This window comes from Lagenorhynchus albirostris, chromosome 5 (assembly GCF_949774975.1).
Source record: "Lagenorhynchus albirostris chromosome 5, mLagAlb1.1, whole genome shotgun sequence".
NCBI lineage: Eukaryota > Metazoa > Chordata > Mammalia > Artiodactyla > Delphinidae > Lagenorhynchus > Lagenorhynchus albirostris.
In genome coordinates this window covers 132,028,209-132,054,558 of record NC_083099.1, presented here as the reverse complement: position 1 = coordinate 132,054,558, position 26,350 = coordinate 132,028,209, and the positions used below count along the sequence as shown (strand labels likewise).

Here is a 26,350-nt window from a genome sequence, read left to right as displayed (position 1 = left end):
ATGGTAGGTCTATACTGAAATGGTAACATTCCAGGGACACAGAGTACCTGATGCTATCACCAACCAACTGTCCCCAGGAGGTCCCTGAAGACAGATATCCACAGAGGACAAAGGAACATTTTATGATGAAGCTGGACCTTCAGTCCCTACCCCGTGTTAAACTCTAGGGAGTTGGGCTGGACCACACAGAGCAAGCATCCCTCTTGCCTAGGTCAGATGAAGAAAAGGCCAAGGAGGGCATTTCCCCTTAAAAGAAGGGCTCGGAAAACCTGACTCAGCAAGGCATCCCAGTCCTTGTTGGGGTAGAGGCCTTTTAGCGGAACTCAGTCTCAGAGTTGTTTTTTTGTTTTGTTTTTTTTTGCGGTACGCGGGCCTCTCACTGTCGTGGCCTCTCCCATTGCGGAGCACAGGCTCCAGGCGTGCAGGCTCATTGGCCACGGCTCACAGGCCCAGCTGCTCCGCGGCACGTGGGATCTTCCCGGACCGGGGCACGAACCCGCGTCCCCTGCATCGGCAGGCGGACTCTCAACCACTGTGCCACCAGGGAAGCCCAGCCTCAGAGTTTTGATAGGATGTTGGGAAGGGGACCAGTGGAAGGCCAGGGGAGAGGCTGTTGGCCAGAGGGAGCAGCCCTGACCCCCTTAATACATTTACAGTGTGGAAACTTGTCAAGAGAGAGGAACCATGTGCACTGGGACTGTATCAGCCTGTTTTTACCAGGTAACAAAGAACTAAAAATCTTAGTGTTCACTACAGCAAATACTTGTATTACACTCACAGGGTGTGGGTCAGGTGGGCTTTGGCTCGTCTTGGTGAGCTTCAGAGCTTAGGTCTCAGCATGTTCCATGTCTCTTCATTCTGGGATCCAGGCTGAAGCAGCAGTGATTGTCTTGAGCATGTCCTTTCCATGGCTGGAAGGCAGAAGCTTATGAGGGCTGGTAGAAACTTCTGATACCAAGTCCACGGCCCAACTCATATGGCCAAGCCCAGAGACTTTGGGGCTTAGCGTAGTCTAGTGGGAAGTACTAGAAAATCACATGGTGGAAGGTGGAGATACATAGAGGGAGGAAGTAGAGTTTGGGCAATGATCTACCCCAGTGATCTTTAATCACTTTTTAAAAATGGAAGTATAGTCGATTTACAATTTTGTGTTAATTTCTGCTATACAGCAAAGGAAATCAGTTATATATGTACACTCTTTTTTAATATTCTTTTCCATTATGGTTTATCACAAGATATTGGATATAGTTCCCTGTGCTATACAGTAGGACCTTGCTGTTTATCCATCCTATATATCCTAGTTTGCATCTGCTAACCCCAAACTCCCACTCCATTTCCCCACTCCCCTTGGCAACTACAAGTCTGTTCTCTATGTCTGTGAGTCTGTTTCTGTTTCATAGATAAGTTAATTTGTGTCATAGTTTAGATTCCACATATAGGTGGTATCATATGGTATTTGTCTTTCTCTTTCTGACTTATTTTAGTTAGTATGATAATCTCTAGTTCCATCCATGCTACTGCAAATGACATTGTTTTGTTCTTTTTTATGGCTGAGTAGTAGTCCATCGTATATATGTACCACATCTTCTTTATCCATCCATCTGTTGATGGACACTTAGGTTGTTCCTATGTCCTGGCTATTGTATCAATAAATAGCACTGCAATGAACATAGGGTTGCATGTATCTTTTTGAATTATAGTTTTGTCTGGATATATGCCCAGGAGTGGGATTGTTGGATCATATGGCATTTAATCACTTTTAAAAACATTCCCTCTAAGGCTGTGGACCAGAATGGTTCCAAGGAATTTGACTTATGTATATACCACTCCGCTGTGGTGTGTGGGGCATGGATAGTGGAGACTATATAGTTCCCTTAGTGGATACTCACCTGGGTGTTTGGTTGACTAGTTACTTAATATGTACAAAGTAATACAGTTGCTTAATGTTTTTAACCACTGACGGTACTACTAATAATATTGCTCAATAATAATTAGAGTAATTATTAATTATTATAATGATCCAACCATTATAGTGGCAGCAATACCACTGTATTCTGTACTGCTGCAGCCCCATCTGCAGCACTGTAGCCTGACCTGGTGGCTTGAGAAGGGCAGTGTCAAATGGCACCGTGCCCCGTGGAGGGCTGCGCGGCAGCTGTTGTATCTAGAAACCCAGTCAGATCAAAAGCGGCAAAAAAAAAAAAAAAACCCCAGAGCCGTTTGTCCTTGAAGCTCAACATCAAGTTTTCAAATACTCAAATTGCTGCTTTGAGGAAGAAGGACTCGGGCTTGGTTTCTGTGGACGCAGAGCAGAAGTGAGAGGCTGGTGGGCGGGTGCTTCAGGGAGGCGTGCTAGAGGGAGACCCTCCTAACAATTTATGGTGTTTCCCAGTGGGATGGACCGTGGACTCTGATTTCTGCAAAGCCTCGTGCTCTGACATGTTTGCACAGGGAGCACATTGAGAGACCAGATGATCCTTTCGCCTGTGATTAGGATGCTGAGTGGGTGGGAGGATGGGATTCTGATAGACTTGGAAGTGGGCCAAGGACTCCAGTGAAAAAGGCACACATGACTCTCGTGAGGTGTAGACACCAGTGGAATCTCAGGATCATCATGTCTCTACAAGGAGAAGAGGAACTTGTCCATCTGAGATGGTTTAGACTTGACCTTCGGGGACACAACACTAGACCTCATGGTTTCCAGAGCGGCACAAGCTTAAAGAACAATCTCCCAACTCCTCAGTTGGCTTCTTTTCCCTCTTCTAAAGTGAAATGAAATCTTCCTTAAAATGAGTCGGAAGAAGAAGAAATAATTGATTCCACTGCTTCCCAGAAGACCCTGGCTCCAAAGGGAGTTAAACTCAGGTGGCAATGTCTGCAGTTTCCCGGGCTGGATCTTTGTTGTTGACAGCCATTTGTGCTCCTTAGCTAACTCTCCATTTGAACACAAACCCGCTCCAATTTTGTTCATCGATTTCGACAGGTTTACTGCGTGTGAATTTCAGAGGCCCGGTTTGTACCTTTTGGCCACCTTATTCTTGAAATTCTGATAGGCAAACAGGATAAGGGAAAAAAAGTTGACCAAATGAGAGACATTATTTGGAGACATTATTTTCTTGAAGTTGAATTGACACCAGCCTGTTGAATTTTAAAATGTCATGGATATCTGAGTGTTTTTAACATCGCCCAGTAAGTTTTGCCCTGGATTTCAGGTTGCAGATCTGAGCATGGGAGACCTGCTTTTGCACACCACTGTGATCTGGCCAAACCCGCCGGCCTCGCTGGGAAAGTGGAAAAAGGAGCCCGAACTGGCAGCTTTTGGTATGTGTCACGAGAAGGTTTGGAAGGGAAGAGGGAGGCTGGCTTATTTTTCGCAGTTAAGTTAACCTTTCTTTTCCAAGACACAATTTATTAAAATATAGTTAATTACAGTTTTCTGCATTGCCTTCCTGCTGTGGCCACCAACATGTCACAGATACTAAATTAAACCTTCCAGCTAAGTATGACGAATGTGGCCACCCAGCTACCAAGAGGGAGGGAATGGCTGTTCAGGTCTCCCCCAGGTATAGACATATGGGCAGGAAAAGATTTTTTTTTAAGCTGCTGCTCTGAATATCTTTTCAAAATAATGAGTTAATAATAAACCAAGGAAAACTCAAGTGAAACATCAAGACAAAACTCTCTCTGTTTCTGAGCTCCCCAGTCCTTTTATTCTCTTCCCAACTCTGTGTTGCTCTGTGTGATGCCAGGATTCAGGGCATGATTCTCACCTCACCTGTTGTGTCATCGCTGGATGCCTTGATCCGTTACGAGGTGCTTCTCAATCTCATTGTGGCTAACAGCAGCGAAAGTAGTGATGTTTGCGAATGATTAATTTTCCAATAAGCCAGTTCAGGTGGATGCAGTTGCTGCAATTAGAAATCTCATGTGGTTATGTTGTAAAATGCTTTTTGAGTGAGAAAAACTATGGGTTAGTCCACTGGGCACTGTACATATTCAGGAAACATGGCTCACTGTTGTGCGTAAATGCTTGTACAGCATGCAGTGTTATTCCTGGGTATAAAATGATCAGTCATGATCAGTGATCAGTGTTCATGCTTTTGTTTTAGGTTGTGTCTTTTCCTAGCCTCCCACTAGAAGATTCATGGGCAGGAACATAGTATAAAGGAAGTCTAGTATTTCCATTCTCCTTCCTTACCTTATCTTTCTGGGGGCAGAAGAGGGAGGGCGTTCCTGCTTCCTGCTTCTTTAACTGAACTCTTTTTTTTCTTTTACGATGTGAACAGTGCATTCCCAAATGGAACATCCTAGTGATATTAAAATCAGAGTATTTAATACAAAGATTTATTGGACTTCCTAAGTAGATGACTCAGCTTTCATTGAAAACCTTAGTGATATTCCTAAAGATTCCAAAGAGCCACTGTAGCTGTGGATGCCATTTCATTAAAAATAATAAAGGAGCCTATAAATGTGAAGGAAAAACATGTGACTAAATATGACATACAGCGGAGTAGTGGGGTATTTTGACATGCTGGTGGGTTTTGATAGTAGTGGATATTTTGGGCAGGGGGAGGGATACTGTCTGTTTTGCTTTGTTTTGTTTTTCCATCATTAACAGTTGCATTTCTTATGTGGCAGTTTCTTCTTGGAGAGGTCTGGGAGCTTTCTGATGCTTCTGAGTAGATCACTTATGGGGTGTAGGATTCTGAAGGAAATGATCCAAACCGTCTCTCTCCCTCTTTCTGATGCTGGGCTATTGGTGAACCATTCCAGAGTTCAACATTGGGATTTTTCATGCCTGTCTCCTGAATTTTACATATTTCCTATAGTTAGAAATAAACAGATTTAGAAAAAGAAAATCCTTTGACTGGGACAAAGTAGGAGGTTGGCAGACTAATTCTGTAAAAGGCCACATAGTAAATATTTTAGGCTTCACAGACCAAGAGGCCATAAGTAGCCAGACGCAGCTGTAGACAGTATGTAAACAAATGGGCACTAGTATTGGCGGGTTGTGCGGAAACAGGCAGGCCCTAGTTTGCCAGCCTGTGATAGAAAGGGTTCAGGAGAATGCCAGTTTTGAGGTTTGAGGGGCAACGTATGTGTTTGGCTCAAGGCAGGCTGTCGTCATCATAATGAGCTTATTTACGGATTCCCAGTCCTTAAAAGGTGACATGTTTGGCAGTTTTGGTGTGATTTTTAAGTAGCAAGCAGAACTAACAGAGCCTTCGAAATGTGTTTTTTTTGTTTTGTTTTGTGTTGTTTGCGGTACGCGGGCCTCTCACTGTTGTGGCCCCTCCCGTTGCGGAGCACAGGCTCCAGACGCGCAGGCTCAGCGGCCATGGCTCACGGGCCCAGCCGCTGCGCGGCACGTGGGATCTTCCCAGTCTGGAGCACAAACCCGTGTCCCCTGCATCGGCAGGCGGACTCTGAACTACTGCACCACCAGGGAAGCCCTAGAAATGTGTTTTGAAACAAGGAAGAGTTGCTGTGAGGGAAGTAACTTAATTACCACTGAACAGGCAGCTTTGGGGTTAAAATGTGGTTGTCTTGTTTCCGTTGCTCTGATCTCAGGACATAGTGCTGCTTTCTTCCGAAAACAAAGTTGACCGGCTGCCCACCCAGCACCTTGATGTTTTACTCCCAGGACGGCTGTTTGTACTCAGGGCTGACCATCACCACCTTTAAAAGAAGGAAAGAGATAGTTTGTTTAGGTTTCAGCCTTAAAGGGTGTTAGATGTTCACCTTTGGGGATATCGAGAGAGGGATTTAGGCTGGTCAGGGCAGCCAGGCGTTTTGGACATCAAGGCCATGTCTGAAGGGATGGGCAGCACTTAGAGTCAACTGAGTGATGGTCGGCTGCAGATCAGGGAGAGATCAAGGCGGAAATGCTCATAGCCCAGACTGAGGTCCACTCTGGCCCTACCGCTGTGATCCTAGATGGTCCAGGTAAACCGAGGCAGACCAGTAGCCTTCTTAGAGTCACAGCAACAACCTCATTGAGCCCTGGTCCCAGTGAGATGGTGGGTCTTCTGAGACTAAGTTCACTGGCAACCTCACCCTCTCGTGCAGTGGAGCTCCCTCCGTTTTAAAGGGACCTGCTGTCCTGAACACTGATTTCTGAAGGCTTCATGGTAAGGACAGAGGGCCACCTCGGGTGCTACTGTGCAGCCTCCATGCAGAGCTGGTGTGGCCTCCTGGGGTCAGTGGGAACCTCGCAGTCTGTCCTCTGGGACTTTTACGAAGTCAGGTGCTGTGACAGCTCAGACCCAGTGCCTGGGGTCCGCTTCTTTGTACCCGAAAGCTTTTTTTCCTGCAGTCTTACACAAAGGGAGCCTGATGGGTCAGTAGGATAAAAAATGATAAAACATGTACCAGACACGTTGGGTTAGTCTGCAGAGAGCCTGGGAGCCTGGGGAGCCTGTCCCTGAGAATTCCCTGTAATTGTGTGTCTGGTACACCAGGTGTGCCCCCTCCAGCTGCCATGTGACTAACGTGGTCCCTGCTATGCCTTGGGGTCAGAGTGTGAAGGGAGATGGAGACCCTGATACAGGGAGCCAAGGATGGGCTGGGGTCACCCTTTCTTGTCGTTCTGGACACCAGTTCTTCTTTCCTCTCCAGGGGGAGTCAGAATCACTGAGTGCTGAACGTTCTTGGCATTGTTTAAGGAATTCTATGGAAGATTATGCATAACTCCATTGTATCTTCCCCCACCCCCAAAGAATATAAGAGTAAAACTACATACTCCCTGCTTCTAAATAGTTTATTGCGATTCATCCTGTTTGGAAAAAGTAAAATTGCATTCTACTTCATAAACTAATTTTTATTTATTGAGGTCAGAAAAGATGAATTACATTTCCTGAATTAGGCGCACTCTGCGTGTGTGTAATATTAGCTTAATTTGCATAAATATAAGTTACCGTAAGCATTATTATTATTGATGTTCGTATTGTTCCTTCAGCTGCTGAACTAGTACATTTTTGTTAAATGTGTATAAGCTGAAGTTTTAAGCTTGAATTGATACCATAGTGAAAATATATTTTACCCAAAAGTTTCCAGTGGGGCAGGAGGGTTTATTTCCATCTCTTCAGGCTTTTTCTGTTTATCTGGGACCTGGAAAATTTTGTCTTAACAGGTTTTTGCATCTCTCAGATGTGCTGAGTGAGTGGAGGGTGGAATGGGAGCCGATTCATGGGGACTGTCTGTCCTCTTCATAACGGTAGTGTTTGTTACCACAAGTTATTGAAAGTGAAGGGGAAAACCCAACCCCTTATGTGCCATAACTGCCTTCATTTTATGTTTTTCCAGTCTTCAAAACTGCTGTGGTCCTTGTGTATAAAGATGGTTCCAAACAGAAGAGGAAACTTGTAAGACTTCTTATTTCACCCCATAGTTTCAAAGTATCTCCCTTGCTATCTGTTCCTCAGCTGTATCTGCGTACTTGTAATTCTGCACCTTTGTCAGGCGTGAGTGTTTTATGATTTTTTTTGAGTGTTTTATGATTTTTTTTAAGTGTTGCTGAGGACTTAAGGAAATTGCCCATCCTGCCTTCCTGCAGGCAGACTCACGTTTAGAGCGTGAAAGTAAACAGCTATTGGGCCTACCATGGCCAGAACCTACCTTCCTAATACTATTATCCACTGCCTGTTCTTCCTGCCCCGCTGTGCTTGTTTGGGATCCTTTTCTCTTTCTTCCTTTGTCTCTCTTTGGCCTGACTTTGGTTAGCAAGCTTATTTGCGCACCCTCAGCAGATTTGTCCCATGGCCTCTGGCTTGCTGCTGGGTGAACAAAAGTGCACGTCGGGGAGTGACCCGGGGTTCCAGCATCACTGCTTTGTTGTTGTTCTTGTTGGGTTTTCTTTTGAAAATTAAAACAATTTGTTTATTTGTTTTAATGACATATTTTAAAATTTTTATTATTTTATTGAAGTATAGCTGATTCATAGTGTTGCGCCAGTCTCTGCTGTACAGCAAAGTGACTCAGTTACACACATGCAGACATTCCTTTTGTTATATTCTATTCCATTATGGTTTATCACAGGATATTGAATAGAGTTCCCTGTGCTCTACAGTAGGACCTTGTTGTTTCTCCATTCTCTATATAATAGTTTGCATCTGCTCACCCCAAGTTCGCAGTCCTTCCCTCCCCCATACCCCTCCCCCTTGGCAACCACAAGTCTGTTCTCTATGTCTGCAACATCACTGGTTTAGAAAGTGTGTGCGGGTCTGGTCCGGGCTGAGCACAGACTTCTCATGCACCTAGTTCCTTCTCTTCCTGCAGGTAGGATCTCACAGGCTTTCAATTTACGAGGACTGGGACCCCTTCCGATTTCGACACATGATTCCTACCGAAGCTTTGCAGGTTCGAGCTTTGGCAAGTGCAGGTAAACTCTGAAACAGGTTGGGTACCTATTTCTGTGTATGTATGAATTGTTTTTCTGAATCCACACTCTTGGTTCTAACCACCCTACCATCTTTTTCCTTCTATGCTGAAGTCTCCTTTCCCTCAGTCTCTCCATTGCCTCTTATTTACCCAGCTGTTTATTAAACGAATGAACTAAGTGAATGGAGGTAGTGCCTTTAATATTGTTCCAAGGAATTCTATTCATTCTGTTATATATATTAATAATACTGCAGGGACTCACATCTAAGTAGCAATGAGTCTTGTACTTCTGGGAAGAATCTTTGTGACCATCAGCAGACAAAGCCTATGTAAATAACTCACTTGCCTTTTAACTGGGAGACCCAAAAAGACCACCCGAAGCCCAAAAAACGCGATTGAATACATTCTTTCTTCCTGAAGCCTTACAAATCTTTATCTTTGTATCAGCACGAAATGTCAGTTCTTTTTCTATGACCCAGGTAGCCGTGAAGCAAGTTGTTAGGTAGTGATGAAGGTACTTGCTAAGATGATTAGTTGCTGCTTCAGCGCATGAGAAGAGAAGTGAATGTCAGCACGGTATTGACTAAGAATAGCAATATTGCTATGACTCGGAGGCCCCATGCAGGGCTTAATTTGAGGCTGTTTTAGGGAGGAGCAATCAGCAATGGTTCTCCCGGGCACACCTGAGAGGGAGCACCTTTGGGGTCAAGTGGAAACTCTCGGGACACCCCTATTCCCGTCCCACTTGGACAGCAGGTACAGCTTTCTGGTTGTAAGAGGGGCCATGGAAGTGGACCTCTGCAGGTGCACAGTGGATCTGTATTTCTCTTTTGTGTTTCTGGCATCTAGCATGAGCGATAAGTTCTTCATGTCCGGTTGGTGTCACTCATTTTCTCCCCGTTTTCATTTGTCACCTCCATGAGCCATAAAATTGGCTCTAATCCTTATAGAACCACCTCTTCCCTAGTCCAGTGTCATGAGGAAAAACCTTCCGCAGTATTTGGGAAACCTCCAGTTACCCACCCAAGTTAAAGTAGATGTCACGTCCTTCTCAGTTGTTATGCATTGCAGGAGGAAAACTCAAATGCAGAAACCACTTCTGGCAAATGTATTGGGGACGATTATTTGCCTTAAGAAGGTTTCTGTCTAACCTACTGGCCCAGAGGACCCTCGTGCCTTTTTAGCTTTGATTTGATTTGTAAAATTGATTTACACATGAATTTTCAGGCCCTTATAAATCATAGGTCTACAAACAGCTACAATAATATTTTGAGGTTTGGGCACTTAAACACTAGCATTGTCTTACTTTTGCAATCTTAGATGATGAATTATCTAGTTCATATGTTTCCTTGCGCCTGGTTTACAAATAGGAAAGCGTATGCTTATAACAAACCGCAAAGGCTCCTTAGCCAGGAATTTTGCCTTCATTGAGGACTAAATACATGAAGAATTTAAGTTTGGAAAACAAAGCCAGCTTTGTGAAGATGATATTCCGTTCCCGCCCTCGGTTTTTCATTCAAATCAAGTTTAAAATCAAGATAAAAGTTTATTTTAATGGACTTACAGAGACTAGCCAACACGTCTCTTGTTATGAAATAAATTCCAGTGGATATGAGAATCAGAAGATGGAAATTTCTAGATTTCGTCTTCGTTTGGGAAAACCTGTGAAACTGTCTGCATATGGGTCCTGCTTGGTTAAATAATGTGGGCACGATGAGACTTTGTAACTAGGGTTTTGAACCATTAGGTAAGGATGAGACTTCACAACGTGCAGTCTTGAGGTCTGCAGTGAGTTGTTTCTTTCATAAACACTAATGATGAATAACCCGGCAAAATAATATGATATTCAGGCACTGAAAGACTTAGAAGTCGTTTCTAAATATAGCTGTTTCTCACTTTCTCAGTGTACCATTCTGGCTTCCTTCAGGTTGGGTGCTGTGGGCAGGCTGAGAAAGAGGAACCCCATTCGTTCCCAGGACGTGCTTGTCCAGGGCACTAGTCCCAGTCGCTCAGGGGGAAGGCTGTGCTGCAGATGGCAGGGGCCTGCCTCTTTATATCACTGGCCTGATGAAATCAGCATTGGAATCTTGGGCTCTGTCTAGTCCAACTGTTGCCAAAACAACCAATCACTTAATTAAAATAGTTCAGCCAAACGGGCTGTGCAGCTAAAAGGGTCAGTTTTTCCATCAATATGATTGACTGATTGTCCTTTTAGACCATCCAGAAGGAGATTTTAGCAACTGGTAATTTTCCAAGCATTCTTTTTCTTCACGCCCATTAAGTTCTCAATCATTTTGTCTCTTGAGATCACGGGATAGGAATGAAGTTTCTTTGGTCATATGTGGCTCTGCTCTCTTTAATCCTACACCAAAGCATGGGAAATGCTTTTGTAAAAATGCAAATAAATCTCTTTGAAACATACTCTCATTCGTCCTTGTTTTAATTTCTCTAGATGCAGAAGCAAATGCTGTGTGTGAAATTGTCCACGTAAAATCGGAGTCTGAAGGGAGGCCGGAGAGGGTCTTCCACCTGTGCTGCAGGTGAGCCTGGAGCCGTGAAGTGTGGGAGGTGCCGCCCAGAGGGAAGGGATGTGACAGTGCTTGGTGTCCCCAACCCCTCTGGGTTCTTCACACCAGCCTGTGCATCCCTAGAAGCTACATTCTTTCTCTTGTGCACTTGAGAAAGTATTTAACACTTATCAAGTAACAGTAATCGGATAAATTAAACTCATTTTATCAGAATGTAGACAGTAACCTGGTTAATATCTTTCTAAAAGGAAATCGGAATTTTCACGTATATATTTGACATTCAAACGAGGGCTTTCTTCCTGTACGTACATTTGGTGGGTTAGAAGGACATGGTTGTCTCATGTTTTGTTTGGGTGTTTGGGTGCATCATTTATACTGTAACATCTCTGAGGCACAGCAGATGGAGAGTCACCTGGGAGGAGGGGAGGGTGTGTGCAGTGTTGCTGGGATTCCTCGTCGTGTAGGGGAAACTTCGATCCAGGGAGGCTGGCTCAGGTGACTCAGGTTCACCTACGGATCTGGAGTGGAAGCTGAACTTACGATGTGGGCTTCCACTTCCTTCTTCTTCTTCTTTCCTCCTCTCACCATCCCCTCGTCTTCCTCATCTTCCTTCTTTTTGGGCTCTGTCGTTAAGAATTTGAGAATTGTACTTTTCTCAAGTGCAGCCAGTTCTCTCTCTCCCTCTTATTTTTGGCCTAAAGACACCAGGCTGGATGGTGCCAACAGCCAGCATTCTGATACATTTGGCTTTAAATATGATCTGTACTCCATGATGCTTTAATTTTATCATAGGTGCTTAGTAATTTATTCATTCAGTACTTACCCCACACCGTGGGTAATATACTATGGGTTGCCCACACACACAATAGAAACTCAACGGAATCAATATTTTATGGTTGTTAGTAATATTTTATAACATGGCTGCTGATACAGTAAGAAGGCACATTTAGGGAGACGCAAGAGGGATTACATGCATTATTTCACTTAGTCAGACTGAGCTGCTGTTATTCCATTTTACAAATGGGGCGCCAAGGCTCACAGAGGGTACTTGGCTAAAACCTTATAGCAAATGAATACTGAGTTCAAACTCAGTGGGTTTGACTTCAAAGCCCATGTTTTGTGTTTCTTCATTGCCTCTTTGTTGGATGTTGGGTGACAGGGATCAACAAATCCAGATCCCAGGAAGCTGTTGGAACTAGAATTGAAATTTTTTTTCAGATAATCTACATGTGGTTTAGCACCATCTTTACAGTCTATTTAGGCTAATCTGCTTGCGACTTTGTTGATAAATCCACAGGGTCCAATGAGCCCGCCCGTAGAGATGCCATATTCATTGTTAATAAGGAATGCCAGCTAAAACTTGCCTGGGTAAAACTATTAAGAACTTAGCAAGAAAAATAACTAACCTAAGAAGCACTTTTTTTATCGTGCAAATTGGGAAGATTTTCCAGTTCTTACCAATGTAACTTTAATATTTACATGCTGACGTGTGTCATGGAAGGTGTTGATATTTAACAGGCATTGATGTACAACTCAGAGGAAACGAAGGATGTTGGGACATCAGTTTCCAAGTGCGCTGCAGAGCAGCAAGAATCTTGTGGTTCCTTTGTCTGTAAAACATTTTAGACTGAAAGGCTCTGCCTTAAGTACCAAGGGCAGAATCTGGCAACTTTGTGGTGCAAAATCCATCCCTCCATCAATCTATTCATTTATGGGCTGCTCGGTCCCAAATTGCCTGCGGGAGATGAATCACAAAGCATAAAGGGAAAGGAATACGTGTTCTTTATCTCCAGCGGTGAAAACACTGCTGGTCGGCAGTGAAATTGGAGTCGCGGCCTCAGTCTTTAACCTTTGGTCCTCAGGGATGTTTGTTTGGCTGCACCAGATAACATCAGAAGTTCCATCGTGTGTTCAGTGCTGTTTCCCTAATAGGTGTAAATCTTCTTTTCATAGCTCCCCAGAGAGCAGAAAGGAGTTCTTGAAGGCTGTGCATTCCATCCTGCGTGATAAGCACAGAAGACAGCTCCTGAAGACCGAAAGCCTTCCCTCGTCCCAGCAATATGTCCCTTTTGGAGGAAAACGATTGTGTGCGCTGAAAGGGGCCAGGCCAGCCATGAGCAGGGCAGGTACTGTGGGGATTCAGACGTTCAAGATCCCTGTCATCCCCACTCCACTGTAGAACTGACGTCCTCACTGAGCAAGACTTAGACGTGTCCTTGTGGGGGCTAACGCTGGAGTACATTCTGCCCTGGTGTGAGGTTCCCGGCCCTTGCCTCCCTCCCTTGGTTTAAGCCTCTTGCCCTCCCTCAAGCTTTCCCTTCGCTGCCCTCCTCCTTCTGGCTGGTGAGCTCCCCTCTCATTTGCCAAGCTGGGAAGTGAGCACATTCTCTTTCTAGAGGAGCTGTCTTAGCCCGCTTGCCGAATGAGAGTTGCTGCTTTGCATGACAGCCAGCTTTGTCCAGCAAAAAGCAGTGTGTGATGTCTCAGCATAGTCAGAGCCCACCGTTCTGAGAACGTGGTGGCTTTGTCCTCGAGAAACAACAGCCATGCCTATTCTCAGTAAGGAGGCCATGTTTGGTAGACCAGATGACCCATCAGATTTTTACCCTCACCTTGAACCTGCAACTTTATCTTTACCTTCCATGTTCATTTAGGGAAGCCTTGAGCTGCTATTAGAAAAGAGGAATCTGGAGTTTAAGTAGTCCCAGGGTAAATATTCTTTTAGGACTTATTCTACCACCTTGAAGCAGTAAACATCAATACTACTACCTGTAAATGGCATTAAAGTCTATCTAGGAAGAAAGATATTTTCATAACACTTAGGTATTAATGACATCAAGACATTAACATTTTTTAATCACTCCTTTCTTAAGAGACAGTCCAGAATTTTGCAGGGAAGATTCCAATAAAAGAGGCTTCCTTTGCATTTGACAGAAAGGCTTCTGATCTCTGTTCTAAAGAATTTTCCGCCTGTTCTCAGTTGTGTTGAAGAGGCAGGTATGGTACTGTGAATGGTTGAAGGTTTTCATAGACATAACCCTGACAGAGTATATTATACTCTTTAAGTACTTTAGTTTAACTAATGTTAAGGGGCTAGTTATCTTATATCTATTCTCCAATCAGTTGATAAGTGTTTACTGAAAACCTGGTATGGTGAACCCCTAGTACTCTTCTGGGCTCACCAGTGTCTTGCCTACTTCCCTATCCACAATTTCTCATGGAGTCCTCATGTAAAAAGCTTTCTCATCCCTTTAGAGCTCACAGCAGAGAACTTCACCTTGGAATTGTCTCCTTTGTTCCTTTTACTTGCCACATATATTTAATTAGGATCGGGAATATGCGTGCCAACCTCAGGAAACCCCACCTGTCTTTGGTCGGGTTTCTGTTGTTAGTCGAGGAACCTAAAGTCAGAGCTGCATTTACTTTGAAACTAAGCATTTTTAGTCTGTAGGACACTCAGAAGTTTTCCTGCTGAGATCCCTCTGGGGAGAAAACAGAGTTGCTACAACCTACCGCATCATCTTGAACATCAAGGGAGAGAGCCTTGATGTCAGAGCCTGGAGGAGCCTTGATGTCAGAGCCTGTCGGCTTTGGCTGATGGGAAGATTTGCTGCCTGGTGGCTCATTTTTGGCTGAAGAAAGTCTTTATCACTCTGCTTTTGAAGCACCTCGCTATTGTCAGGATCTTCCAATTAGATGATTTAAAAATGGTGTTGGAGTGGGTCGGCACAGCACTAGCTAGTCAGTCTTAATAGTGAACAGTGGAAATACTCAAATCAAAGATTGTCTCCTGGAACCCCGTAAGGCTGGCTGGGTTTTTTTTTTTTTCGGTACCCGGGACTCTCACTGTTGTGGTCTCTCCTGTTGCGGAGCACAGGCTCCGGATGCGCAGGCTCAGCGGCCATGGCTCACGGGGCTAGCCACTCTGCGGCATGTGGGATATTCCCGGACCGGGGCACGAACCCGTGTCCCCTGCATCGGCAGGCGGACTCTCAACCACTGCACCACCAGGGAAGACTGGCTGGGTTATTCTTACGCTTCATTATGCATTGTCATGAATACCCAGCTAGTTTATTTCTCTTTTTGCTCGGTAAAGGCAAATAGCCAGTCTCCCTTAGTCTAAAAGCACTTTATGTCTGCCAGTAACCTAACTACACGTTTTTTGTTTTTCCAACATTTTCTGATGAAAATTTTCAGGCATATAGAACAAATGAAAGAATTGTATACATTCATACCTACTGTCTGTAATATTTTTTATATTTTCATTGTCACATATTTATTCATCCTTCATCCATCAACTCATCTTACTTTTGACACATTTCTAGAATAGACATTAGCGTACTTTACTCCTAAATACTTAAACCTGCACATCATTGACAAATATTTCCAATATCCCAATTTGGAATTGAGATAATTCTAATAGAGTGATTGGAGAGAGCCAGGCTCCACTCTGGTGGTACTGAGATAAAATTGAACAGTAATTTCTGCATCTTTCCAGTGGAGTAATAGTAGTAGTGGTAGTAGTTTTGTTTTTTTTTTTAATTCTTTCTTTTTTCCATTTTTCCTGGAAATGATTTTCATTCCCCTCCTTGAGTGAGAGTGGTGTCTATTTACTCCATGCTTTAAGATGATAGAACACTCAGGAATGATGATGGAAGCACAGGGATCTGAGACAGAGGATGGTCAGAGCAGGTACCAGTTTAGACCACTGTCCAGCTCACTGACCTTGTACCTGCTGTATTTGAAGTCAAGGCTGCATTTGGCGGTAATTGTGAATAGTCACCTTACTTCTAGCAGCACTGAAGCAGTTTAATGGTTTTTCAGGCTTAGATTTCAGGAAAGTAGCTCCTAAGTGGTATCTAGGCTCCTGCCTCCCACTGGAAAGCACATGGTACATTTCAATATCGAGGGAGAAGTGGCAGCGTTTCCATGTGTCTTTGTGTGTGTGTGTGTGTGTGTGTGTGTGTGTGTGTGTGTGTGTGTGTGTGTGTGTGATTGTTTGCTTGATTGGGTGGTGTCTTTTGTTTGTTTTTAACAATACTGGCTTCCTAGAGGGCAGTAGGGTGAAAGAATGAATTGTTTTCCTTAACTCTTAGTCACTTTATCTAGCACTTTGTTAATCAGCTGCTTGGGTGTTGTGTTATTTATTTCTCCTTCCACTCCGGCACTGGTAGTTTAATTGCTTTGTAGAAGAGAAATTGGGGATACACAGAACAGAGACAGGAGGGACGAAGGCTCACATTTGCTTTAGCCTCAAGTTCACATGGGTCTTTGTCAGAAAGAGGACTTAATATCTCTGAGACCCACTCTTCCTGTAGCTTCTCCAAAAACAGTGCTGTGCCCTTAAGGTACCTGCAGATCCTCGAGAAATGTTACATTCAGTTTTCCAGAAAGCAATATAACTTGGACCAGTGTTTTTCCCTCCTTGATATATCATGGTGATTTCTACAAAGACAATGAAACTCTGGAGGCCTCCCCCATCCTTACTAAAGATTTATTCCAGCTAAATGACTCTAGGACAGCCCTGGGAGATTCCCAGAGCACTGTGACATGGGCCATGGTCGGAACTGAGGGCACTGATTAATCCCAACATCAGTGGTGCACTCGACAGCAGCAAGAATCTGCACTCCCTGTCTCCCAGGTGCACAGGGTAGAGAAATTATTTCAGAGGGAGTTGAATCCCCTTTCCCCCGTAACCTACAACCCACCCATATGCCGCCCCCAGCTGCCCCCCGTCCTTGCCCTTCCATCGATAGCTGTTACATCCTCCACATCCAGACACCTGTGCAAGGTAAAGACCCCAAGACAAAAAACAAAAAAAAAGACCCCAAGACAGACTGGTGAAATCCGGACTTTAAGCCCCCAACGACATCCAGGTCCTGAATGCATATCATGTAGTCTTTCCTTTCCTCTTCTTGTATTTGCTTTCTGGATTTGCATCGCACGTAAAGCATGTGGGCGTTTTATTTTTATATTTTTGTGTGTGTGCGCAGTGTCCGCCCCAAGCAAGTCTCTTGGGAGGAGGAGGCGGCGACTGGCCCGAAACAGGTTTACCATTGATTCTGATGCCATCTCCGCCAGCAGCCCGGAGAAAGAGTCCCAGCAGCACCCCGGGGGCGGGGACACTGACCGCTGGGTAGAGGAACAGTTTGACCTTACTCAGTACGAGGAGCACGATGACGTCAAGGAGACAGACATCCTCAGTGACGATGATGAGTTCTGTGAGTCCGTGAAGGGCGCCGCGGCGGACCGAGACCTGCAGGAGCGGCTTCAGGCCGCCTCCATCAGTCAGCGGGAGAGATGCCAGAAGGCCCTGGATAGTCACGCATCCCGCATGACGCAGCTCAAGAAGCAAGCCGCCCTTTCGGGCGTCAACGGAGGCCCGGAGAGCACGAGCGACGAGGTCATTTGGGTTAGGCGTGAAGACTTTGCCCCCTCCAGGAAGCTGAACACTGAGATCTGACGGCCACGTGACCCGGTAGAGACAGTCCTTGTAGATACGTCTCCCGCCCCGCCCCGCCCCTACTCCACGCCCCTCCCGGATTCGCGAGGGGGAGAATGTTCCCTTTAAGTCGCACTCTTGCACACACGGTTTCGGCAGCTGACTTTGTTCTGAAGCCATGTAGCCGCCCAACTTTATCGTTTCTAACAACATCGGAAAGAATTGTTCAAGAATCCCAAATCAGCTTGAGTCCTATCTCTCTATATTACCAAGGGCTTTTATTTATTCTCAATCAGGGCCTAAAGAATTAAAAACAAAAAAACAAAAAATTCTATAGCACTGGAAAGCAAATTACGCCAGGAGTTGAAGTATGTACTACAGATTAGTTTAAAGGGTAGCACACGAAAAAATAAAAGATTCTATCTGAAATCAATCCAGGAGCCATCTCCTAGTTGGGGAAACAAAGCAACTGTACAGCTTGCAGTGTTCTTACTCCTTTCCCTCTTAAATGTCTGAGAATATCTATGTATTTTAAGAATGTGTGAGGAGAAGGTGGAGATTTACGTTTCCATGAGCCTTTTTCTTTTTCTTTTTTTTCCTCTTCTGTTTAGGTCTATGGCTGGTCTTACTCGATGTCGGTGTTCGGAAGTTCTAGTTTTGCATAGAATTATAAAGATGCCAAACTCCTTGGAAAGAGATCCAAATTTATCACTTGAAAAAAAAACACTATTTTTTGTATTTTACCTGAGATGCAGGGGGCACAAACAGATGAGACTTTTACACAGTGTTAGTGTAACTCTGAGTTTAAAAAAATGAGGATTTTACCTTTTACAGAGAGAGTGAGACGTGGTGATTTTATATTTATATATGAAAGGCCAACAAGATGCTTAGGAGAAACTTTTCCCAAGAAGCAGCTTTGTTTTTGTTTTCTTTTTTTTTTTAATTTAAATGTTTGAATCTCTATTTGAGATGGGAGCTTAGTTGGATTAAACATGACACGGGGATGGGCAATGTGTGTGTCTGTTGCACATGGCGGGGGAGGGGAGACTCCTCCTCGTGGGGTTGCCATGGTGATCATTGGTTTTCCCATCATAGTTGCATCTTCATCCATAGATTACCTACTCCTTCCCTGACAGTCCATAACCAAACCGTTTAACAAAACCACCTCTTCAAAAACATGTCTTGGGTTTAACACCTTCTTCATGCCAACAAAACAGGGTAAACATGCTAAAAAAACTAATGTTCTAAACAGATTTCCAAATAGGAAGAACAAAAACAAGTTAAAGCACTTTCAATATTTTCTTTTTTTAAAAAAAAGGTTTATAGCTTTTTTTTTTTTTTTTCCCATTTCACAATGTCCACTTCCTAAGAAAGGTTTAAATAATATGAAAACTTTCTTTTTGGGGAAAATATCTATTTGATGTTTGACACATCAGTAGGTACTTTAAAGACCTGAATTTTATAGTAGCTTTAGGAATTATATTTTATAAAAATCAGTTATGACTTTATATTTCCAGACAATAGAGAGTTCAGACCATCATGCTCTTGTGCCCCTGCTTGCTTTACCTGCTTTCCCACCCTGTATCCCTCCCCTTTCGGGTTTCCAGGGCTTTGAGCTTGATCTTTTGAGAGTTTTATTCTATTAAATTTTTGCTATATCTTCTGATTTTCTTAAAGAGCTTTAGGATGATTTCTATACCCTTCGTATCACTGCATTGTTCCATTTCATCTCCAGTTCGATTGTGTCTGGGTGGAAAACTGAAGCAGAGGCTTCTAATAGTCCCATTTACCAGTCCCAGTGCAACGGGTTTGTCTGAAAATGCTGGAAAGTCTGGTGCTTGGAGAGGATGCCATTGTCTCTTGTACATAAGGTCATGATGTGTCTATGTCAAAAGTTCTTATATATTTCTTTTATAAGCTGAAAGAAGGTCTATTTTTATGTTTTTAGGTCTATGAATGGAACGTTGTAAATGCCTGTCAAACAATAAAAAATATTGAAAAGTGTCTGGACAGTCCTGTGCCTTTTTGGGTGGGAGGATGGATGTGAACTGTAGAATATGTGGGAGAAGATACCTAAGGATGCCTTTTTTTTGGATAAATAAATATCGTGACCATCAAGGGAAAGCTGATTTGGTGGAGCTTGAAGTTTTTTTTTATCTTTTTAATTGAGGTATAATTGATATATAACATCGATAGTTTCAGATACTAAACATAATGTATATGTTGCAAAACGACCACCACAAAAAGCCTAGTTAACATCCATCATCATCCACAGTTATAAAAAATATTTTTCTGTGATGAAAACCTTCAAGACCCACTCTCCTAAGCTACTTTCGAATATGCAATACAGTGTTACGAGCTACAGCCCCCATGCTGTATATTACATCCCCATGGCTTATTGCGTAACAGGAAGTTTGTACCTTTTGATGTCCTTCACCTTTTTTGCCCATCCCCCCACCCCACCTCAGGCAACCACCTCTGTTCTCTATATCCATGAGCTTGGTTTATTTGTGTTTTTTTGTTCGTTTTTTAGATTCCACATATAAATGAGATGATAATGGTGTTTATCGTTTGCTGTCGGTAGAGCTTGAAGCTTTTTTTGTTTTAAATTTTATTGGAGCATAGTTGATTTACAGTGTTGTGTTAGTTTCAGGTGTACAGCAAAGTGATTCAGTTATACATATACATATATTCATTCTTTTTCAGATTCTTTTCCCATCTAGGTTATTACAGACTACTGAGTAGAGTTCCCTGTGCCATACAGCAGGTCCTGGTTGGTTATCTATTTTATATATAGTAGCGTGTGTATGTTAATCCCAAGCTCCTAATTTATTCCTCCCCCCACGTTTCCCCTTCGGTAACCATAAGTTTGTTTTCAGAATCTGTGTCTGTCTTTGTTTTGTAAGTAAGTTCATTTATATCATTTTTTAAAAATTAGATTTCACATATGAGTGATGTATTTGTCAGTAGAGGTTGAAGTTTTAACAACAACGACAAAAAGACATTACAGTTCCTCGACATCTTGGTCTACTGATAGTGGAGAATACGAAATAGCACAGATACGGATCTGTACCCATGCTGAGCACTCTTTTCCAGTATCCTGCGCCCTCCTGGTGCGAGCAGGGAGAGGGGTGCCTGGGGAAGAATTGGGGTGAAGTGCAGAGCTTAGACTGACCTGGGCGGGTGAGCTCTTGAACACAAGATCTGCCTCTACCTTTTGTCCCTGGGGGTCTTGCTGCCTGAGTCTTACACAGGCTCACAGAAAAAGTAAATGCGGTTTTGGGCTGCCTCACCTTTCCCTTTCAGAGCCCCAGATCTTACTCCTCCCCAATCCCTTAAGAACCTTCCCCGTCAAAGTTGACCTCACCCACCCCTCCCCTCCAGGTGAATAGGTTTTCTCTGCCTGCTTTCCCTAAAATAAAAGAGTTCCTCTCACAGCCACAGGTGAGCGGTTCCTGGATGAACAGCATCAGCGGCAGATCCTAGGAGCTTGTTAGGAATGCACCCAGACCTACTAAAGCGGGACCTGCATTTTAACAGGATACCCAGGTGATACAAATGCATGTTCAAGTTTGAGAAGTGTTGGTTTGGCAGTCTCTAAACGTTTTGATGTTGAGCAGTGATCTGGAGCACATACCTTTTTAAGTATATTCAGGCTCTACTGTACCAATATATACATTTTAAGATAGAAAAAGATTTCTTCCTGTACCCGTTGTATTTCTTTGGGGAGATAACTGAAGGACACCTGATGCAACTATTCCAACACGTTGCACTCGGTATAAGTGAGAATTAGGCAGTTTGGGCTGCCTTCCAGTTTCTGAATCTGTCAGTATGGAAAAATTGAGGGCTTGAAGTCAAGTATACAGAAATAACCATTCCTTTTTACCTGAACTTAATTTCTTTTTTGGGCTCGCATCCCACCAGGCTGGCAGAACATGCCCTCGTTTCACCTTTCTCTCCCTGGTTGTCAAGATTTGGAGGTAATGAGGGTGGAGTCCTCCCTCCAGTCTTGGGGTCCATTCATCCACCGAGGTAGCTCTAGCCACGACCATTGTCCTGGTCAATGTCCACAGGCTCTGTCAAGTTGGCTGGTGTGCTCTTCAGTGTTTCCTTTTGCCCAGCTCAGGTTTCCCACCTTTGCAACCAGGTCCGTTGCATGCTGTGTTCCCCGCTGGTATGTTACCAGGATGCCTTTCCTAATCTTGCCCCTTCCACCCCTCAGGCCTCCCTCTCCTGCCTGCATCCCCAGGCAGTGGATATGCCTTTCTGTGTGTGGGTGGGTTGGATGAGAGTGTGGGGTGCAGTGTAGACTAGCCCTTACTTTTTCCTCAGACTTTTTGTTGATATCCAATTTTTAACCGAGTCTTACAGGCAATTTCTGCTTTTCATCTTGCTACAAGCCTATCCCGGAGTAGGGAATCCCTGTGACAGTCCCTTCTTAGAGGTAAGTATTGGGCAGGTAGGGAAGAGGGAGAAATGAAAATACAGGGAGAAAAATAAAAAAAAAATACTCAAAATATTCGGCCACTTATTTATAAAGCATATGAGATCAGAATTGCAGTGTCACGTTCTCCACAGCCTTCTCTAAAAGATGCCAATGTTTGAAGGAAGAGCAAAGAATATTCAAAACACAAATCATGAATGTGTAGAGTTCTATAAACCCCACATGAGTATGAATTCTGTTGGTAAGTTACCGGCTTCGATTGACTGAAGCAGAGGTAGAAACCCTCCCAAAACAAAACCCTGGATCACTTTGTTTATACTGTCCTCCCTGTTAAAACCCTCTGCCGCTAATATCAATAGAATGCCTTATATACTAAATATCACTCATCTGTAATGGTTTATTCCGGTCTGTTCCACCGTTTCTACAGTATGAAACAACTTTTAGCCTATAAATTACCCTGTTGAAGTAAGGCAATGTCACCATCAACCATGGCCACTACCTCCACCATGTGCTCAGTGTAAAGTGATGGATAGACAAGTCCTCACATCACTGCTTTTAACAGCAGACTCTTAACTGTGGGCTGGTGCTTTCTAACTGGTGGGCTCTAGGTCCTCTGCTGTTGTCCAGTGATTTCAGATTATAATCCACATATTCACATAGCATTATCTGTATAGTCAATTACTCTCAGATAGGGGAGGCATGACACATTTTTTTTTAAACCTGAATGCAGGATCCTTAATATTTAAAAAATCAGGAACCACTATAGAACATAACCCCTATTTTCCTTATTGTTCCAGTATGCTCCATACCCAGACCAAACCAAAGTTGGGTTTTTTAGCCAGTGGGACCCTAACTGCGTTGCTGTCATCTTTCTGGGCCCCAGCTCTATCCTCTTTGGCTTCAGGGCTTAATCTCTTTTTCTGAGAGCCATTTGAGGATTCCTGGGCTGTTCCCAAGAGCTACTTCATTTCTGATTTTGGCGTCTTCCTCTTAGAACGTCCTGTATTCTGTTGTGCTCTGCTCTGTGCTGGTGTTTTCTGCCTGGTATCATTCATTACCTTGAGCTTTAGACAATAATGGTTGGTTAATTATTACACCTTCGCTTTCAATCAAGATGTTAACATTTTGGCTTGTGTCCTCCTGACTGGTTTCTTGAATACATGCATGTGTGCAAACACACACACACAATGGGTTCATACTATTTTATTAACCTGATTTTTAGCTTTTATGATACAAATTGTGGACATTTTCCTATGACATTATACATAGGCCTATATCACTCTAAGTCATTAACTCCATAGAAATCCATGTTAATGAATGGACTGGTTTACCATAATTTATATATCCAATTCCCTGCTGATGGACAGTAAGAATTCTAGTTTTTATCATTATAAAAAAATACCATGGGGCTTCCCTGGTGGCGCAGTGGTTGAGAGTCCGCCTGCCGATGCAGGGGACACGGGTTTGTGCCCCGGTCCGGGAGGATCCCACGTGCCGCGGAGCGGCTGGGCCCGTGAGCCATGGCCGCTGAGCCTGCGCGTCCGGAGCCTGTGCTCCGCAACGGGAGAGGCCACAACAGTGAGAGGCCCGCTTACCTCGGAAAAAAAAAAAAAAGTACTGTGAACATCCATGTTGCATACTCTTTGTGCAGGGGTCCAATTATGTCCTCAGAGTACAGTCATAGAAATAGCTTTGGGTGCATTTACATGCGTTTTAAAGATTTTGATGTACATTTCTAAATTGTAGGCTGCCGTACTCCTGTTTGGCTTCTGGTGAGTGGTCAAGATCCTATTTCCTATCTGGTGTCTTTACTTTGTCACAGAAATGCCTGTGGCTTTGCTGAGGGAAACTAGCTTTTTCACCTGAGCTTGTATTTAGATTCTTGGGCTGGATATGCTTGGTGAGCTGGGCCTCCTCTTTGTTCCATCCTCCTTCCTCCAGTCCATATTCAGTTTTACTGGAATGTTCAGCCGTTGGTCTATAGGGTATTTATGGTGATTTGAGTTGAACATCAAAGCATTCTCCCTTTCAGAACTCCAGGGATTTTAAATATCCTTCACCCCATTCACGCTGCTTCTTGTTTTGCCTCCAGATTTAAATGAAAGTTGAGCTTTTATAGTAGAGATAAAATCAATTTTATATCACAGACATGCTTGGGCAATCCGTTCTTCCCACATATACTAATAAAGGAAATGACATTTTCTTTTTGTTTGTTTGTTTTTGTTTTTGTTTTTATTTTTGCGGTACGCAGGCCTCTCACTGTTGTGGCCTCTCCCGTTGCGGAGCACAGGCTCTGGACGCACAGGCCCAGCGGCCATGGCTCACGGGCCCAGCCGCTCTGCGGCATGTGGGATCTTCCCGGACCGGGGCATGAACCCGTGTCCCCTGCATCGGCAGGCGGACTCTCAACCACTGTGCCACCAGGGAAGCCCGGAAATGACATTTTCAAAGAAATAAGTATTTATAGACCTTTTTCTTTTTTAGATTTAAATAAGACTTAATTGTTGAAACAGAGATGCCACAGGATCAAGCTCTGGCTCAAGTGGACCACAATTTAACAACTCATTAATAAAATCTAGCAGATGGGAAAGTGGTTACAACACCAAGAATAGGATTACTTAGTGTGGGGAATGAATGGAAAATCAAGGTAGGCATGGGTGATTGGATGAAATTTTTGTTCACTTGCAACAAATCATGATGTCTTATTAACAGCCATTATGGGAAAAGAAAGCTTTTTGTAGAACAGGGAAAGGGACATGGTAGATTTTCGATAAGCCATTCAAGTCTTGGGGAGTTTCTCACCACGAGAGAGAGAAAGATGAATAGATGCAACAGAGCAGTGATTTCCTTGAACCGAAATGTGACTTTCCAGGGGGTTCAAGGGAGCCAATAGTTTAAGGAGAATACACACCCAAATATTCTCTCCTAAAATTCATCCACCTAGGAATGTGCCTGTGATGGACGTGTAACTTCCCTCCCTCCTCTTTCACAGTCTTATTTCTACCACTTTATAAAAGAAAGAGACTTCTCATCTTTCCCACATCACACGTAGGGGGAGAAAACCTCTGGGACATCAAACAAATAGACACAGAAAAATAGCATGTTGAGAAAGTCAATGACTACTAACCAGGATGCTAATCCCTTTATAAATCAGGTGGTCTCAAATTTGCTTTCAGTCACTTTGAAAGAGGACTTAAGTTGTCAGGTGAGAAATCAGTAAAAATAATTGTTGATGATACCTCTTATTTTTGTTATATAATTCAAGAGGTCAAGGAATCGAGTGGCACCACCGTAATATAACTCCTTTCACTCCCCAACAAGGTTTTTCTGTGCTTGTATCTGTAAAAATGAAAAGTAGAAACGCAGTTGATGCCAAATTCTATCTGTATCTATAGCTAAAAGTAAGAGCCATTCATGGATACATGAACTAAGTGGAGAAAAAACCCGAACATTTCTGTGCCATGAAGATATCATATTCAGTGAAATTTTACCATTTACATTTAATAATTTTTAATTTATATTTTCATATTGATCAATTATGTACCGATAATAATTATAATCATAACTCAATCCAAAAGTGATTTTTTAACAGTTGGAGGTTTATGGTCATGGAAAATGCCAAAACTTTTAACAAATAAACTTATGTAGATATTTTTATCGTAAAGTAGTGTGTTAGGGTAATAGGGGATTCAAAAACGGAATTCAAAGGAAAAAGAAATGATGTGAAATTTTTCAGTTTTTAAATATATATTTTAAATGGATGATGGGCATAAATTTTCACAGTATTTAGATTATGTTACATACATTAAAAGTGACCTAATAGTTTTGTTTTAAAACATCACATTTTACAGTACATGAGTGAATCAGTTGTTATGTAACAAACCACCCTAAAGTTTAGTGGCTTCATACAACAAATATTTCTGATGTTCATGATTCTGTGGGTCAGCAGGCAGTTCTGGTCTTGACTGGGTTGGTCGAACTCTGAGGTCAGCTGGTGGTGGCTCAGCTCAGCTGGGACTGGATGGTCTCACATCCTATGGCCTCATTCATGTCTGTCAGTTGGAAGCTTGCTGGGTCTAGGTATCCTCAGTTGAGATAGCTTCTTTCTGTTCTATGTGGCCTCTCTTCCACCAGTGGCTAGCATAGGCTTCTTTACATAGTATCTTATTCAGCTAGGGCTGCTGTAACAAACATCATAGACTGGGTGGCTTAAACAACAGACATTCATTTCTCACAGTTATGGAGTCTGGAAATACAACATCAAGTTCCCAGCAGATTGAATTCCTGATGACAGCCCGTGCCCTGGCTTGTAGACAGCTACCTTCTCTCTGTGTCCTCACGTGGCCTTTCCTCCAAGCAGGAAAGTGTGGAGAGAGATCTATCTCTCCTATTAAGGGCACTAATCCCCTCATAAGTGTCCCACCCTCATGAACTAATCTAAACCCTATCTCCTCTCAAAGGGCCCACCGCCTAATACCATCACATTGGGTGTTAGGACTTCAACATACAAATTCTGGGGGGAACACAAACATTCAATCTGTAACACGTGGTGGCCTC

The 26,350-nt window shown here is 43.4% G+C and overlaps 1 protein-coding gene across 5 annotated transcripts in view; it reads left to right on the top strand.

Moving 5' to 3' along the window:
* TIAM1 (TIAM Rac1 associated GEF 1) overlaps positions 1–19,347 on the top strand; it is a 206,297-nt gene extending 186,950 nt beyond the window's left edge. For 4 of the 5 annotated variants that reach the window (XM_060150825.1, XM_060150823.1, XM_060150824.1 and 1 more), the window contains 6 exons: positions 3,213–3,321; positions 7,306–7,364; positions 8,278–8,380; positions 10,832–10,919; positions 12,861–13,033; positions 16,901–19,347. In XM_060150825.1, the coding sequence (XP_060006808.1) occupies positions 3,213–3,321; positions 7,306–7,364; positions 8,278–8,380; positions 10,832–10,919; positions 12,861–13,033; positions 16,901–17,370 (1,002 nt within the window). In that variant the 3' untranslated portion in view covers positions 17,371–19,347. The remainder of the gene's footprint in view (positions 1–3,212; positions 3,322–7,305; positions 7,365–8,277; positions 8,381–10,831; positions 10,920–12,860; positions 13,034–16,900) is intronic. The other variant, XM_060150826.1, reaches the window with a different exon arrangement.
* The last annotated feature ends 7,003 nt before the right edge of the window (positions 19,348–26,350 follow it).